Here is an 18,853-nt window from a genome sequence, read left to right on the forward strand (position 1 = left end):
TGATAATGATGATGATGATAGGCAAACTGTAGTGGATCCAGTTTATCAGCCACCATGCCAATCAGATGTTCACACAATACCCTCTCCATACATATACTCAAAGTCGATGTTAATGCTACATGTTTGTAGTCTTTCAGGTCTTTAACATGAGTCTTTTTTGGGATAGCAACTATGTGGGATTACCTTCATTTCACCGGGAACATTTCCAGAATCCATTAGCTGCTAGAAAAGCTTTGTAAGAGGTCCAGGAGGAGCAAGCACCAGGTACCGGTCAACAGAATCATAGCTCAAAACTGTAAGACCAGACACACAAACCTGCACCGCCTGGATTGACTACGGGAAAGCCTATGACCCAATACCACACACATGCATACTGGAGTTCTTCAAACTGTATATCATCAATAGGACACAAATAGCCTTCATTGATAACTCAATGAGAATGCTGAAAATTACTCTAGAGGCCAATTCAAAGCCATTTGCACAAGTCAGCATCAAATGTGGCATATACCAAGGTCATGCTCTGTCCCCATTCCTGTTCTACATCATCACAAAGAATGGCTGTAGATATTGGTTCCAAAAGGGAACAGTCATCAGTCACCTCCTCTGCATGGATGATATCAAGCTGTATGACAAAAATGATTGCGACATCAAATCAGTGATCCACCTCACCAGGATATTTAGCAAGGACATTGGTATGTCATTCAGACTGGATAAATGTGGTCAAATGGTACCTGAAGGCAACACTGCAGGTGTCTAAGACAGCTACAAGTACCTTGGCATCCTGCAGGCAAATGACAACCATGAGACTGGAAGAAAGTAAGCCACAACCAAGTCTATGTGATGTGTAAGACGGGTCCTGAGGAGCCAGCTGAATAAGAGGGGCTGGACTGAAGAACAGCAAAGAGGCACTAAACATGGGACCACAAGAGCAGGCCCTCAGCACAATAGCAATAGAGGCTAGAGTCTACCAAGGTCACGTTAAGTGATTTTATTTACAGTGAAAGTGCAATAGTCAACAGGCGTCTGGAAGAGAGGACGAGGGTAAGTACGTGAATGACTTTTCTAGATTTACCAGGCTGAAGTTAGTGAGTAATTTCCAGGAGAGTCTTCTCTTTCATAGAGGGAGAGTTATTCCAGCATGGGAGAAGGTGATGAGGTGAGTACTCGCTAGTAGTGACGTTTCCAAGTTGTAAGATTCCGGATGGCTGAGGTAAGTGTGTCCTCCACAGGATACAGAAGTCAGAGATAAAAAGTCAATAAAATACAAATATTTATAACAAAACTACTATACTGCAAAATGATACAATCATAAATCCAGATAAGAGATTATACCAAAGAGTACAGTGTTTTATCTGGATTAAAAAAGCACCAGGAGTCCACATATTAAACTTTTTTTATATAGACTTCAATCACTTTGACTGGCTTTGATTGAAGAACAAAGGAGGAGGTGGAAGAGTAGTTTAAGAAAGGGTCCACCCAGTAGTTAAAATCCCCTACCATAATCATCATAAATAGTCAAATCTGACAGCAGCCCATTTAAAAAATTGCTGAAAAAAAAAAGAATCTATCCATCTTTTTACTTGCTTTTCTGTGCAGGGTTGTGGTTAGCTGATGCTTGCCTCCAGCAGACATTGTGCGAGAGGTGGGGTACACTCTAGAAAGGTCCCCAGTTCATCACGTGAACAAAGAAACAAACAAACAAAGTAGACAACTATTCATGTCTTACTCTTAATCTTGTGCAGCTTAAAATTAATAGTTACATTTTTGGTCTGTACCTGGTGAAAGCCCACAAGTCTAACCAGTGTATCACCATGCTGCCCAAAAGAAAATCTAATTACCAAACCTGCATGGACCGAGTGACTCCCATCTTCCATAGGGCTTCAAAAAACCTATAACATCAACCTGTTGATAAGACACAACATATCCATTTTGTTTCAACCACTGAAGTTTTCTTTGTCTTAAAGTGGAAGAATTTTGTTCCAGTTGTTGCTAAGTTTACTTAGATTTGTATTAAGGATGAATTAAAAACAACTGCAGAAATAAATTATTTCTAAATGCCACAAAAATCCAACAGGTTGGAAATCACAGCTCTAAACTAAACAAGCTATTATACAGATCAGATTAGAGAGGTGGCCCTTTACTTAATAATATCCAGAGCACTGTATGAAAAACAAACAAAAAGAGTGGAAGCATGAAAAGTGCATGACAGTGTGAACAAAGCAGGGCATGGCTTGCTTCCGAAAACAAACAGTGAATCCAGCCTGATGGATTTTCCATTGCAGCACTGTGTTAATGAGAGGAAGTAGGGGAGTGCTTCCCAGGGATTGCATTGTGATACTGTGCACCATTTTACCTTTAGCAGCTTGATTGAGGGAAACCTCTAAGAGTTTGGCCAACTTGTCCACCTCAGTCAGGAATGGTAAATCTCCGCTTGGGATGCTTGGAAAACTGCCATCAAGCATCCACCAGAAGCCTGCTATAAGAGAGGATGTCTGATAATGTTTTCAGATATACTCATGACTCACAGGTCATGCTGCCAAACTTAACATTCAACTTATGCCAACTTTACTTATTGTACTTCCTGTTCTGTCCCACAAATTCTTGGAACACATAAAAATAAAATCAAGTGCACAGAGCAGTCAAAGGTCAGGGAGATTCCACATATGTTGATCATAACAATTACAAAAATAACAAACAAAAGAAGTTCTTAAAGGTGTTTAAATCAAGCCAATTACTTTTAGTTACAAGATGCTGCAATTTCTCCAACTGGTCATCATACATGTGCACATTATTGTGCGTTTTGCAATGTTAAAGTACACACACATCAGAAAAACACCCATTGAATCATTTTATTGCTCAGCAATGCCAACAAATGTAGTTTGTGCCAATTTCACAAAAACACTGAACTTAAAAAATTAAATCTAACTGAACTGTGACCAAACTTAACTGACATCTTACTGAATATTTTTACCAGCCTGTCTGTCATTTATATTCAGACATAGATCCCTGACTTAGAAAGGTCAGGCTGCAGAGTGAACCATATAAAGGGAGGTCAACTTTGGTTTGAACAGCCTTAGAGCAGCCCAGACAAGAAAAACTCTGCAGTTTCCTCTTGGTGCATAATGTAAACTTGGCTCCAATAAAAGCATCCCTTGGCACCTCAGTGGACAACAGGAAATCTTTGTTTATCAGAAACTGTTTTGCAGTTGGCCTTCAGGTCCACAACCCATTTTGTTGTGGTGCACCCTTTTACTTCAGGATCTGTTTACTAAAGAAACCTGTCATGTCCTTAAGATAAACAACAAGAACAAAGTATGTGCGTATGCTTTATAGATTCTGCGTCAGTCCCTCTGGCTCATAGCTATTTTTCAAAGTGCTTTTTGATATGTATTGTTTAACAGATGAGTAAACCTAGTTTAAAACATTCTTAGGTTTATGTGTCTGTGTTTAAAGCAGAGAGTGACACTACAAAAAAAAAACAAGTCCATTCAAAATAATAATAAAAATAAAAACACATCATACTGACAATCAGCAACACAAATCACAAGATTCAAACCAAAACCATCAGAACACCTGAAACTGTTCAGTCTACCCACTCAGTGGGCTTTTATTATGTTTCCAACAATGGATCCATTTCATTCACAGTGAGAAAGCAGCACATTTTAGAATCTTTGCTTGCAGTTTTGTGTAGCTGAGTTTTAAGGCACCAAGACAAAGTGAGGATGCTCTCAAGAATAAAGCAAGTTATACCTTTATTTATCACTTAACTTTAAGCAAAGTGCGGTAAAAAGAACACAAAAGGAACATAAAAATCTACCAGCCCCAGGGCTCATTGGTACACTTAAATCCAAGCAAATGGGAGAGTTTGCCACAGTTTGGGATTTCAGGTTGTTTCTGTTTATTCTAAAATCTTAGACTGAATCTATGTTGCTTGGATTAGGGCTCTGTTGGTGCCAGACCATTTGCATCTGCTGCAGTTTTTCAGTTTTTCAGCTCATTGTCCTACTGTAGAGGGAGTCTGAATTGGATGATGTCAGAGATGGTATTGATGGATATTTTAACATACCTTTACTCAGTATGCAAAATGTAGCAGGAGATAAATGATAAGATTAATATGCACTCACCGGCCACTTTATTAGGTACACTTGTTCAATTTCTTTTTAACACAAATAGCTAATCAGCCAATCACATGGCACCAGCTCTATGCCTTTATGCATGTAGACATATTGAAGATGACTTGCTGAAGTTAAACTGGGAATCTGAATAAAGAAGAACAAGAATTAAAGAAACTCTGAATGTGGCGAGGATGTTGGTGACAAACAACCTTGCAGCTTCTGAAATACTCAGACCAGCACCTCTGACACCAACAACCCCGCCACATTTAGAGTTACTTAAATCCTTGTTCTTCCTCATTCAGATTCCCAGTTTGAACCTCTGCATGTCATCATTATGTCTACATGCCGAAACGGATTGAGCTGTCGCCATGTGTATGGCTGTTTAGCTATTTGTGTTAACAAACAATTAAACAAATATACCTAATAAAGTGAGCAGGGAGTGTATATTGTTAGTCAAAATGTATTGCATTTTTATGTAGCTGTTTCTGCAAAGCTGTGGAGGAATAAAATGCTAAAAATGACTGAACTAGTTAGATCTTGATAATATTTTATACTGTTGGATTACGGCTCTATATGTGTATATTAATGTCAAAAGAATTAAATCATTGAGATCTGATAAAATGTGCAGTCTGCTTCAGTTCTATTTTTAATAAATGTATAACTGAAAATAGAAAAAATGCCTTTGAGCATGCATAGTACAAGCAGTACCTCAGGTCAAGTTTCTTTAAGAGATCGATAACAAGGTGCATGTACATATCATTAGTGTCCTATTCTTCTCTGTGAACTTTATTTGTGTCTTCCATACTCTCAGCAAATTGAGACATTGCATTTCGGCCACTTGTCTGGTGCTTTCGCCTTGGCCGGTGCTCTGAGAACCAGTTGGAGACGCTCATAGCCAAGCGCAGGAAACCCAGTCTAATGCAATGCATTTCTGAGGTGATGGGAATGTCAGAAAAAAGGGCATGCTTCTGGCCCAAATGGGCACTGCTGCATTCAAAGTCTTTGACGATGTTAAGGATCTCCTGCCGCTCTGCCTGCCGCATCATCCCTCGCACATTCAGTAGGGTTGAGACATGCTTCTTCCTGTGGGGTGGAAGGACACAAGGAGGAAGTAGATAAAGGCTGGTGTTAATGGGAATTGGTCCTGTTTGATGTCGTCAATGCCTGTCAAAACTTTGAATAACACCTCACTCAGTCATTTGATTTGTGTCTTGGAAGGAAAAGATTTGTATTATGTGGTCAAAAACCTGGCTCTTAATAAAGCATGTGATCTTGACTAAATATCAGCTGAATGTCTGAGGTGGGGTAGCTGTAGAAACCTTTGTGTTTTACTGAATTGCAAACACAAACCATATTAGCTGATGTTTATTGATTCTTTTTGTGCCGGTAATCAGTACAAGACATACACACACCCATGCAAATCCATGTCTTGAAAATAAAATGAACAAAAATCAAAGCCTTTGTCTAAAACAAACACATCACTAGAAACTAAAAAACTGCATATAACACGGGTCCCTTTAATTCTGGTAAGGATTAAATTACTTATATTTGTATAAACGTATGCAAAGTAAATTTGCACCAATTTATGTGTATTTCACAGATCATTCACCCCTACAAGTGATTAATTATTGGAGGAACACAATTTAAGATGGCTACGAAAGGCAACAGATTATAGACAACAACAAACAAAAACAAAACTCAGTCAGTTTAATAATAATTAAGATAAAATTTGGTATGGCAATAGCAAAGATTCATTCACAACACATACTGTGTGTTGTGAATGAGTATTGAGTGTGAAAATTGTCTTGAATTTTAGATAATATTTTTAATGTTTGACCAAAAAGGGTATGACTTCATTTCTCAATATAAGATGATCCTAAACTAAAACTGGCATGAAAGGCAGTGGGTGATACCACCAAGGAATACTTGACATTTTTTTGTACCTTTAAAAAAGGATTTTCTTTTTGATTAGTTCACATGAGCCCTCAGATAGATCTTTGGAAACATGTACATTTCTTTTTAATACTTTTATTGCATTGCTTGAACATTTGATGAATACATTTATAAAGGTATAGCAATGTTTTGACTGATGTTTACCCCTTTAGTCTTTGGGAATAAACTTAGTGAATCAACAGCTCATGTTTAAGTGACAAAGAACCATCTGACAAGAAAAAACAAGTGTCATCCAACAATTTGAAGACCAAAAGCAGTTTATTGATATTTCTGTACTAATCATCATCAGAAACTTTAGTCACTGGTTTGAATTTTGAATAGAAAGATTTTTACCAATGTCTCTTAAGGAATCATCTTCAGAAACTTTGGCAGTGATTAGATTGTTGAATAATGACAAAACAGTGAAAAAATATAGGGCAGGATGTTGAAAGAAACTGTCACATGATAACAGAGGATGGTCCTGTAAAAGGAAGCACATAAACATTTAGGGGAAGGGCAAGTTCTCTTTGATCTTCTGGATTTCTGGCAGGGTAAACTATACTGGGAGTTAGCACTTGTTCAGGTTTGAAGTGCTCCATTTTATCTCCTCTTCTCACACCTCCCCCTTTTTTAAAAATTCCAATTGTGGCACCAGTCTGTCGCCTGCTGGATAGCAGGAACAGGAAGACGGCAGCAGCGTCCTGTCTACTCCTTAGCGTTCATGCGTCATGTGCATTTATAGGCTACTGTCACCTGAGTCACCCCCACCCAGAAACCTCTCTGCCTCATCCAGTTTCCAGTCAGACCTTACTATTCTCCAAAAATAGCAAATTTACTATAGAAATGTTTCCGCATTGCTTTTTTTTTTGATTGTTGTAACAAATACACAACCAGGCTTAAACTGGCTTAGGGTTAGGGTTCTTCTTTTCACTGGAAACTATACCAGTGAATGTGTACATGCAGGATAACAGTCTTTGGGGAACAAGATCTGTTCTCATAAATGCTTCCTGGTTGCTACTTATTTGTGACAAAACTCACCTTATATCTGGAAACTCTTTGACTAGGACTGCCACCTCCATCTGGATGGAGGGAGTGTCCTCCAGGAGGATGATGTCAGCTATATGGCTGATGATGCTGTCCAACCAGGAGGCATTTGATTCCTGAAACAGGAATGAATGTTTAATAATAATCACACAGAACAATTTTAGCTAATTTTTTGTTTAACAAAATATGAAGTTCATTTAGTTATTACTTTTGTTGTTTTTGCCTGCCACAGTAGACAAAAAGGAGATCATGTTTTTGCCTGTGCATGTGTATGTTCGTTTGTCTGCCAACTAAGGGACTAAGGGACAGATTTTAATGAAACTCGCAAAAAGTAGCTTTTAGATATACAATTACAACTAATAATATTTTTGATTTAACCCAATTTGCTATGGCCACCACAGCTAATCAACTTTAGCAAACACAAAAATAGCTTTAAGTCAGTTAATTTTAAAGATACTGAGCTAAATATACGTGTGGTAGTAACAGACAGTCTTTATAAACACATACTCCAAGAACTACAGATTGCAAAACATCTTTGCTGAAAACTTTACTATTAATTTTTGGAGTGAGCCTTGTTTGTCTGTTAGCAAAATATTTCAGAATCACTGGACTGATTTTAAGAAACATCTTAATGTGTGGATGTATATCTACAACTTATTTGCCTTTGGAACAAACTAAATTTAAAAAAGGCCACCTCAGTTAATCAACCTTTAGGCAACACAAAACTGGATATTAGTTAGTTATTCAGATATTAAGCTAATATATGACAAGGTAATAGCTGAGTTCCATTCCTAATGCATACTCTAAGTGCTAACACACCTTGCAATATCTTGCAATATTGCAAAACGCTGAGAATAATGTCATTTTCAAGGTTTGACTAAATTGGCAATAACTCCATCCCTTTTAATCATAAAATGATCCCAATCTAAAACTCTGGCATGAAAGGCGGTAGCCAAAATGCAATCCTTCAAGGAATGCTAGACAAATATTTCTAAATGTATTTTTCAGTTTAAATGTTTTTTCAGAAGAGAGCACACATTTAGAGGAAACAGAGATTAATGCCTCTTTAGGTCAGAAGTCAAACATTTATTCCACAAATGAGTAACTCTACCTTTGTCTTCCCAGTTTTTGTTTTTACTTCAAATACTCAGGAAGAGAGAAAGTTGAATTACTTGCCAAGGCATTCACTAAAAATAACAATTTTTAGATAGCTAATAAAATCCCCCCTCCTGCCCTATGTTCCCAGTTTCCACAGCAGATCTGTCCCACTCTTTGGCTAAAGGCTACCAAGGCCATCCCAGAGGCACATCAAAGTCAACCAGCTGACAGGAACAGGAAGTTCTCCCTAAAACACAGCTCCTTCCTGTTGTCAGCTGAGATGATGGGCACTTGTTTGAACTTGAGCACAAGTGGGTGCCAGGTTGTCAGGCCCACTTGTTTTAAACTGTGTTCCCTCTTCAGACAAGTGCTAATGTAATCCCAGTCCATCCATCTCCACCCTACTGATGGCAGCCGTTTTTCAGAGCTCACTCTTGTATCAGCAGTGTCTGACTTCTTCCTGACCTAAGAAGTTTAAAGGTCAAACTCCATTCACAGCCACCAGACTCTGTATTTCCTCCACAGCTCTGCATTGTGCTTTGAAAAATCAGCAGTTTTAACTTTTTGATGCTTTTAGCTCCCATAAAAAAACTATTACTTCTGTCTTAGATGGTTTGGAGCTTGTTCTATTCCCACTCTCTGTCACTCCCTCTTCCCCACCCATACACACACACATGCACACACAGACACACACAACGTTGTTTAATTCTGATATGTGATGTTAAATGTTTGCGCACCAAACTCACCAGATCCTTAAAGAGTCCTTTCAGCTCCTTAGCTTCATCTTGCAGACGAAAAGCCATCCTCTTCTTCATCTTGGAGGATGTGCAAATGATCTGTCCTCGCATAATGGCCCGCACATACTCCACCAGAACCCGTCTGTGCACCTCCCCCACCAGTGTCTGTCAGTTTGCAAAAGTAAACACTGACTTTGTTGCAGAGTAATTAAACACGTTCATCAGCACAGGCAGGTGAATCAGCTTTGTACCTGATATGGAGGAGGGTCCATTCTTTTAAACTTTCTAAAATGTTGTTTAATGCTGGCTTCAATTGCTTCAAATGCCTCTGTGTTGTTCAACCATTTTCTCTTCATCAGTTTGTCAAAGAAAGGCTGTAATAGCAAAAGATTAGAATCAGATCACTTGAATTTGGTTCATAATTCTTCTTACATTATAGGCTCATAGTTTTGAAACCCATACATTTCAGATGTTAGTGTTAAAGGATTGTAGATTGTGACGGTGTAAAGTATTTTGAAAGATCAAAGTAATATTGGTTTAGAAAATCAGAGAGACATCTTTGAAGACTTCTTGAATCATTCTTAAGTCAAGCTCCTTGAAGTAGGACCCATTCAGTTTCCATCATCTACAACTTAAACTCCAAGTTTTCCAATCAGTTTGAGCAACATGACATATTTTACACCTTGTCGTTTTTTAAATGAGATAATTGTTTAATTTGTTATTTTTTGCTTGAGAATAGTGCTAGGACCTTTGGTAGCAGTACATCATGACATAACTTGCAAAAAAAATTCCCCATAGACAACGATGGGATTCTAATGAAATAAGTGGAAAAACTCAGCCAGCCCTCTTTAGAACTCGATAGCTCAGCAAAGACTTCACAGTAGAAACATTATCAAAAGTTTAAATAGGTCACAGAAAGTTAGACATTACATGACTAAACTGTTTTAATTTAACCTGTTTTACACAATGACAGTTTAAGTTTTATGATTTTTGAAGATTATATATAGTACAGAATGTTCATCTTAGTTTATTGATATCGTACTAACTTTCGAGTTTAAACAAACTCCTATTATTTCTAAAAGCTTTACATGTCTTTACAGTTTACACAGTTTAAAATGTAGGTATTTTTGTCTTCTTTCACCCAGTGTGTCTCCCATGGTTCTAGGACTTATAGTTTTCTCTCAAATTCCCCAATCGTAGTTTGTACACCAAAGCTCTCATTGACTTCCATTGTATCTGAGAATTTTTTCTCCAAAACTAGAGGTAAAGGGTCATTTTAACTTGTCATATTGCCTACATAAAACACTAGATAAATAGCACAATAATGTGTAACAACCAAATGCTTTTGCTGCTTTTGTTTGTTTGAGATTTACTTTCTGCTTTGTATTTGTCTGCCTGTTTTAAGAGTGCAGTCAGGGAGTTATTCAACAAAAATGCTTGATGAAACAACAGAACTAAAAATGTATTTGGTAATTAGGGTATTGTTAAATAATATCTTATCAAATAAGCAGGCCTGCTAATGTATGCATTTTTATTCTTTATGTTGCAACTATCATGGTTATTTTTGTAATTTAGAATGTCAGGAGATGTTGTTAAAGACAAATTGTTTTTAAAGTGTAATTAAACTTGCTCACTGACCCTGATGTGTTCAAACAGTCTGTCCGTCAGCACCCTCACTGACTGATTGATGATCCTGTCCAATGAGGAGTTAGCTCTCTGTGCTGACTCCTCACTTCCCTGTGGGTCACACTGTCTGCAACGCTCCACAAAAGACCTGCAGGTCACACAACATTTCACATCATTTTTAGGTTATTTATTTTAATACATGTTGTTACTGCTGTTGTTTTTCTACCTTAAGGGAGGGCAGCAGTTGACCAGAGCTATGGTTCTAGACACATATCCGTCTCCTCTGTCTCCAAACTCGGCCTGAGTCTCATGAAACATCTCAACCTTCCTCTGGAAACTGGAAATTTTAAAACAATATTTTGAATGCAAAATCAGTCTATGTGAACAAAAAAATGGTTAAAAGCAATAGTAACCAGGCTCAAAAGGGAATATTTTAACTAACTGACCTTCGTGTGAACATCAGGGCACAACACATGCATGAATTACTACATTGTTGGCAAGTAGAATCAGCCCACTTTTTCTCTGCTATTAGACAGTGTTCCATAAAAAAACAATCCTACATACAGTAGCTGTAATAGCTGTACTGAGCAACACAAACACTGTGGGCAAATAATTTGATTATTTTTGACAACTGACTGCAAATTGGAGAAATGTAACAGTTATTATCAATCAAAAACTTTAATGATAAATTTCATAATTATGTTTTTGCATGTGACTTGATCAAGTTTGATTTCACATTTAGTTTACTGAGTCATTTCATTTAAGGGCATATTGTTACTGCAGACTTGTTATTAAACTAAACAATATTTCAAACATTTTTTTCACCTGTAGAGGAAGTTAGCCAATCCAATAAGACTGCAGCGAGCCACTCTTGCCCCCAGAAACTGGCTCACAGATGTGGACCTGTCCAAGTCCACCTTCAACCTCTGGAAAGGTTAAATGCAGAGATATATTTCTCAAGCAAAAATTGTAACTTTCCAAAAAGGTTTGCCACCTTACCTGGATGACTGAGCATGCTAGCTGTGACTGATACTCTTCAATGTAGAGAGTCTGGGCCCATCGCCTCTCCTCTTCATCCAGAACCTGGATCAGTTCTGTGGTTACTTTATCCTGAGATGCAGAGTATAAAATGAGTTTTCTCTTCATTTTCCCCCTCAGGAGTAGTGAAAGACTGATTCTCTTACCCTGACTATTTGGATGCAGTCTTGTTCCAGCCCGTCCACAGTCTGCTGAGGAAGGATGGGCTCCAGAGGAGCATAGTTTATTGGTGTGGTGGTGCCGATGGTTCCTAGGACATCCCTTAGGGAAAATGAACAACAAAATATTGCACATTAGTAGAAAGTGGACATGCCATCATGGCATTGGAGCATCAGGTAAACATTTTGTTCTCATCAACCTGTTGTAGATGTTATAGAACCAGTCCAACAGTGAGTAGACGTCTGTAATTTGCAGTGGCCCACTGGTGATGGTTCGAAGACGTTTGGCCACAGCTCGATGGTAGCTTTCTACATATACTTGAAAGGCTGCAAACTCCTCTGGGTAAATGGATACAGCATTCCTCCTGGCTGCATCCAGATCATCCACCATCCGGCTCCTAAGACACTCCAGATACAAGGCCAACTGTCCTGCTTGGGTGTCCACCTGGTGAGGCAGGCTCCAGTCTGCAGCTTCTGCCACCGCTTGCCTCCACTTCATCTTTAGCCGTCGAGGACGCTGGCTGGAGTGGGTGTAAAAGCTATTGCGCTCAGTCCTGGTCTCCTCTCTTAGAGCCCAGGCAGCATCAGCATGCTCCTCCTGTTGAATTACTAGCACCGTCAGACCCAGGTTGGGACCAGCACTAGGCTGACGGAGGGATTCTCGCACTACATCCCACATCTCCTTCTGCAGGGCTTCATACAAAAGTTCCACATCTTTAGCCTTCCTTCTGCTTGAGTCTAGGGTTGCATTAGAGCTGAGGGATTCATCTAAGGATGAAGATGATAAAGGAATCCCACCAAGCGGAGTGCTGGGGCTTAGTGTCGGAGTGAGGGTGGGAGTAGTTGTAGTTGGTAGCAGAGACAAAAGCTCACACTCTCGCTCCAGCTCCTGAATGTGTGTGTCTGCCAGGAGAAGGTCTCTGTGGTTTACCAACTGCAGAATCTCCAAAACTGTTGGAAGTAAGCAAAGAAATAGAAGCCCATGTTTCATTTCAGAGGATACAGTAACAAAACCACTCAATATGGTTATGGTTCCATATACCAGACCAGCACACTGGGCTATTTGTTGCTATTTCTTTACGTTCTTCTCTCCTTCCTATAGAGAAAGCAAACAGCAGCTTGGTTGGACTTTTACAAAAACCTGGGATAGGAGGAAGTGCAGTTATTTCCTGGTTTCACAGCCTACTGCTGAACAAATATAATGGCATAGGAATCTGGGATCTTTTGGTGTAATCAGAAAGTTGTCTTGGTCTAAGAGGAAAGACAAATAAAGTTTGACAAAGAAGTGCTGAATTGATGCAGTTTCATTGATTCGTACCTGACAGGGGTTCTCGGGTTTTGACCACTGGTTCTTCCTCCACCGTTTCCTTGTCATCCTCTTGGGATGCCTTGTCTGACATGGACTCTCTCTTCAGCTTGCCCATACTGACTATCTTTAAGAAGGAGGGTCTTCTGGACCCCTCTGGCTCGCACTCTATGCTGAGGTCCCCACAGGGCAGGCTTTCTCTGCGCTCTTCCTTACGCCGACCTGTGAAGCTGCACAACATTCACAGCAGCAACAAGAGAGCGTTATGGTCTCTTCAGGGACTTGGAACCATGAACAGGAACAATCAGCCTGCAGAGGGCCTGCATTGTACTAAACAGACTGAAAGCTGCAGGTATGGTTGGAATGCCACATATTCACACATCTGCTAAACTGTGCTGCTGCAGAGATCAGTCACTTCAGTTAAAAATAGTCCCATTTACTGAGTGTATTAAGAACAAAACATACCAGAGAACAACAAAAGTACTTCTGCAGACCAACAGCTTGTTATATTGTATTACACAAACCCTCAGACACTAAACACACAAGCAAAGGTAAAACAGGATTCCCTTTTCTTCTCTCTTGGACTTTGAAGAATCAGAAATGTTTGATCAACAGCAGAACAGACTTTTCTTTATTATTTTTGCCTACTTTGCCTATGGTTTCATTCAACAGTTTTGAATTGATTGATAAAAGTAGTTGATCCCAAATAATGTAAGATTCTTAATTTCCCTTTTTGATCTTAAAACTATAAAAGGTCCTGTTGGTTTAATAAAATTGCATAATATCATACTCAAAATTCTCACACTTTTTCTAAAAGAACTACAAAAAAAAAATAGAACACAAATTTTTCACAGATCAATTAAACTGACTCATTCCTTACCGAAGCAGGGTCATAATCCCTTCAGAGCTCCTACGTAGTCCTTTTCTTTTTTCCTTCTCAGTTGGGAGTGTATTTGAGTCTCCAGAGCTGTAGTGGTGGGAGTTGTTCCCCCACACATTTCTTCCTGATATGCGAAGCCCCTTCCCCAGTTTCCCGAGAGTTTTGAGAGGTGAAACTCCACAGATCCGCTCCAGAGTCCCCCTGAGTGGCTTCCCTTTGGGGTTCCCTGTACCGTTCCTCTCTGCATTCACCTCATTTTCCTCCTCTTCTCCATCACAAAAGGACCTGAGCTGGGGGGTCTCTCTGAACTCCCCCATTATAGGGCCTGTGTCACCTCCATTTCCTTCATCTTCATCCAGGTCCACATCCTCAAATGGGTTGAGGTTCTTGTTTAGGTCCTTCAGATCATTCAGCTCCTTCAGATCATTGAAATCATTTAAGTCCTTTAGGTCCAAGTTGAGTTGAGGTAGGATCAGTTCTCCATTCACTCTGGGGAACTCGTGGCAGCTCTTGGACCTTCCTGGGAGCTTTTTCAGAATGGGCATGACTGCAGCTAATACTTTAACAAACTCTGAAAGAGAAACAAGGTGTTCATAATGTTCAAAGAAAAAACTTTTTATCAAAAGTTTAATGTCACTAACTTCAGTCAACTCATAATTTGCTATTTTTTTTACTTTTGGTATGTAACAAAATGTACTACCTGAAATTATAAATCCAATAGCACAGAGGACAAAACTCAAATTTCCTGAAAACTCACAGTCTAAAACTGTTACTTTGGAAATGTTGATCTGTCTGTTTTGGTAAATCCAGTGGCAGTAATATTTAAAAAATAAAAAAACTACATTCCTTTTACGTTATGTAAACCACATCTCTATGTGTTTAAAATAATGCAGCTTCAATATTTGTGTTGATAACCTGCAGTTTCTGGGTAACAGTAAACACAAAAAGGGGACATGTTCAGACCTTTTGTCCTTGAACAAATTATTCTGCACATTTCATTGTAAAATAAAAACAAACTAATCAGTTTATGTAAAGCTGGAATAATATATTGTGATTCAGTAATCAGAGACTGACCTTCACCCTTTTACCTCTTCAGTGTAAACTACATAGAGCTGTTAAACTAGTCATTCTACAATAAAAAAAAACAATGAAGTCATGCTAAACACAATTTCATTAATCTATTATTTGTTCCTGTTTCACATCATTAGCAACTGACATAATAATTCTGAAGATATAGCTATAAATGCAGATAAAACCAGGAGACACATGAGGTCTGACTCAGGAATTGTGCAGCAAGTGAAGACCTGCTGTGCAACAATCAAAGCTGTCCTTTTATATCTGACTAACTTTAGTTAAATTTAACATTAAACAAAAATGATCAAAATGCATTGTTTTCCCTCTTTCAACGCATTTTGTTAAAAATTTAAAATTCTGAAATCTTGTGAGCTCACCTGTCTTTGATTAATGTATGTAGTACTGCAAATAGGTCAATTAAACAAGGGTGTAATAATAATAATAATAATAATAATAATAATAATAATAATAATACATTTAGATTAAGGTCACCTTACAAAATACAAGCATAAAACTTTAAGTAGACAACAAAATAATGCTGACAACAGCTATACAATCATTTTTATTTATGGTACTTAACACTACACACTATTCCTCATAAAAAGTATGAAGACAATACTTGATTTTTTGCAATCCATAGTTGGGTCGGGACCCAAACATTGGAAACCTCCAGACTGCATGGTGGTGCAGTTGGTTAGCAATGTTGCCTTGCAGCAAGAAGACCCTGGCTGGACTGAGGATTCCCTGCGGGTCTTATATACATGTTCTCCCTTTGCAAGCAGTGGTTTTCTCTAGGTACTTTGGTTTCTTCCCATAGTTCAAAAACATATTTAAGGTATATGTCTCTAGGCAGGAGTGTAAATAGTTGTTTGTTTGTATTCCTGTGATGGACTGGTGACCTATCCAGGGCGTAACCCACTTCTCGCCCAATGACAGCTGGAAGTAGACTCCAGCTTCCTGGGACCCTGAATAGATGAAGGGAATGGGTGGATGAACTGAAATCCCTGAAACCAATTCTGCCTACTTTAAATTGTGTGAGAGCAACTTCTACACTTAAATTAAAAAAACACAAATGCAGACGAGTAATGTTGATAGAAATGTTCATTCCAACAGAAACACAGGCGCCTATTACATCTGAGACTGAATGAGAAGCAGAGAATAAGCTGGACAAGTCAACATTCTGTCACAGAGCTGGTACAAACAATAAGGTGATCTTTCCCTTAAACCTTTGGCTATTTTGGAATCAGTTATTGAGTTAACATGCATATTTTTGACCTGTGGGAGGAAACAGTAGCAGCTGCAGGAAGCACACACTCAGACTCATGGGGAACATGCAAACACCATTGTTTTTATTTAATTTATACAAAGTGAAATGCTACTAATATGTTAGCCAAACATACAAACATCTTGTACTCTGACTACATTCCAACTAAAACTGGATTTACTTCACACATCTCATCAGCATCATCATCAAGTTGTTACTGCTGCCTGGATCTGTCAGCGATCTCAAACCACATATTTATTTTTTTCAGTTTTGCAAAGGAGTTCTTTTCATTTCTATGTGCAGAGAGCTAAGCAGACCTCATTAGAACAGTTTCATGCAGGAATATTTTTGGACTTCACTTAAACTCTTTAGTTGATATAAAAAGAACAGTTCATTTTTGGAAACTAAATGACCTTACAGAGGAGGAAGAGTGATAAGGACAAACTTCAGCACACAAAGTAACTCTCACTATTTTTTTTTACAGAACTTTAGAGTCAATTTATGAGCACTCATATTTTTTTGTCAATAGTATAATGTGTTTTTAAAACTTTATTTTTCTGCTCCTGTCTGATATGTGAAAGGAGCAGAATGCAAGAAGATGAGCAGAACTTTGAGATCAGACAGAAAAAAGTCCAACCAGGATGGTGATTTATTTAAATCATTGTTTTCTTATTGGATCTAACAGTCAAAGCATGGTTTTCTACACCAAACAGACAAATCAACAAGGTTGTTTGTTTTTTAAAAACTATTACAAGTCTCCTTGACAGAATGTAACACATGGCTAGGTGGTGAATGTTAAATATTAGCTATTTACACAAACATCCAAACAAAAATATTTGTGATCATAGGAACAGTTGAATCTAAAAGCAGTTTTGTAATTGAAAAACTCTTACCTGATGAAAAAGTCGTTCTGTGGTTCAGTCCAGAGTCATCCTGGAGTGTAAAGCTGACAGCTTGGGGAGTGTGTTTGTGTGTGTGACAGACTGATGAGTGTGAGAGCCTGACTCCAGAGAGCAATGTGGCTGCCGGCCGTTTCCTGATGCTCTCTATTGTGATGGAAGGTGATATGTTTTCCTGAGGAAAGCATACCTCCCTAACCCCCATCCCGCCCTCTCACCTACACCCCTGAGCCCTGTCCTGTCCTCCCCCCACCAACACACGCACACACACACGCACACCCCCCCCCACCCACACACACACACACACACACCAGAGACTCCTCTGATTACATTAATTACAAGAACTGTACAAGAACATTCTGTTTCTGTTTCAGATTTTTAGTAACTCAGAGTTTCTTTTGCTGCCTGTTTGTCGTCAAAACCAGTGGAGCCTCAGCAGGATTTTAGTGTAACAACACAGAACATGGAGACTGTAGTGTTTGTGCAGACTTTAAAACTTTAATATTTAAAAAAAAAAGCAGTGCAAAACCCCCAAAAAACAAACAGGAGTAATGTTCCCTTAGTGTTTCCTCTGTGGCTTTATCACGCCACCCAGTGTGCAGAGCAAAGTATAACCAGAGCTGGTAATAATGTCCCAGCACATCAGAGTGGATCCCTTTTTACTGCATTTATACTTGGTGCTCTAAATGTATCCACTTCTCTTCAGAAAGGACTGCATCGACTTTCACTGTGCTGCCATTGATGTCCAGATATTTTAATCTGTTTCAGGTAAAAGCTGCCATTCAAGCCGAGTAGAACTGTCTTTAAGATGTACAAACAGCTGTCCATCTGTCCGTCCGTCCATCCAGCGTTCCTTTATTCATGCTCCGGTTGTGAGAGCAGCAGGTCCAAGCATCCCTCTCCTCAGTGATACTTTCCAGCTCCTTGTTGGGGATCCCAAAGCATGTTTAGGCCAGAGAGGATCTAAAATTCCTCCAGCCAGTTTTGGGTCTGCGTCAGGGTCTCGTCCCAGTGGGATGTGCCTAGAAATCCTCTAAAGGAAGGCATCCAGGAGACATTCTAATGAGTTGCCCAAACCACCCCAGCTAACTCCTGACCCCTGCCATAGAGTGAATAATCAGCTGATATGTGAATACAGCTAGTCTGCTGAAACAACCAGACTGTAATTACGTTTCTCAAAAAAGAAAATATTTATATTTCTCAATACATTTAGTATTATGTTTCATCAATCTGTATGTTTTCACTAGACCAGGTCCTGCAAACCTTTTGATTCTTATTAATTATTGTTGCTATTGATGTCTACAGTGTTAATAACTAACCTACCATCTACTACAGAGCAAAATTACATTAACAATTTGCACAAAGCCTCTTATTAAACTATGAAAGAACTGTTATAGTTCAAAACAATGACACAAGTATGTTTTAAACACTACCATGCTATGAAGGTAAATTAAAAGCTGCAGGTCCTATTCTCTCTGAGCTAACAGCAGAATGAAGCAGATTCCTTCCTTTAACTAGAACCCAGAGGGTCTCTTAAAGATGCTGATCAGGAATTTCAGGAGTTTATTTCATTAACTTTAATTCAGCTTGAACTGAAGTTGCGGTGGAGGTTTACCTGTCTGCTAGTTAACAGGTGATGTGCCGACAACTGCATGTCTGCTGAGTTTCACTACAGGCCAGTG

The 18,853-nt window shown here is 38.9% G+C and overlaps 1 protein-coding gene across 2 annotated transcripts; it reads right to left on the reverse strand.

The window, feature by feature from the left end:
* Positions 1-2,835: 2,835 nt before the first annotated feature.
* Positions 2,836-17,323, reverse strand: LOC108247970 (tumor necrosis factor alpha-induced protein 2). 2 transcript variants are annotated; one of them, XM_017436409.3, is made up of 13 exons: positions 17,166-17,323; positions 13,935-14,505; positions 13,067-13,284; positions 11,949-12,699; positions 11,737-11,851; positions 11,552-11,662; positions 11,378-11,478; positions 10,779-10,889; positions 10,565-10,700; positions 9,178-9,300; positions 8,936-9,091; positions 7,086-7,207; positions 4,883-5,198 (listed from the first exon to the last, which is right to left on the reverse strand). In XM_017436409.3, exons 2-13 carry the CDS (start codon positions 14,477-14,479, stop codon positions 4,883-4,885), a joined length of 2,805 nt encoding a protein of 934 aa, XP_017291898.1. In that variant the 5' UTR covers positions 14,480-14,505; positions 17,166-17,323. The 2 variants fall into 2 exon arrangements, with proteins under 2 accessions (XP_037835150.1, XP_017291898.1); XM_037979222.1 differs by lacking the exon at positions 17,166-17,323 and having other exon boundaries at positions 2,836-5,198; positions 13,935-14,479.
* Between the last annotated feature and the right edge of the window lie 1,530 nt (positions 17,324-18,853).

The sequence above is a fragment of the Kryptolebias marmoratus genome, linkage group LG13 (genome assembly GCF_001649575.2).
Source record: "Kryptolebias marmoratus isolate JLee-2015 linkage group LG13, ASM164957v2, whole genome shotgun sequence".
Taxonomy (NCBI): Eukaryota; Metazoa; Chordata; class Actinopteri; order Cyprinodontiformes; family Rivulidae; genus Kryptolebias; species Kryptolebias marmoratus.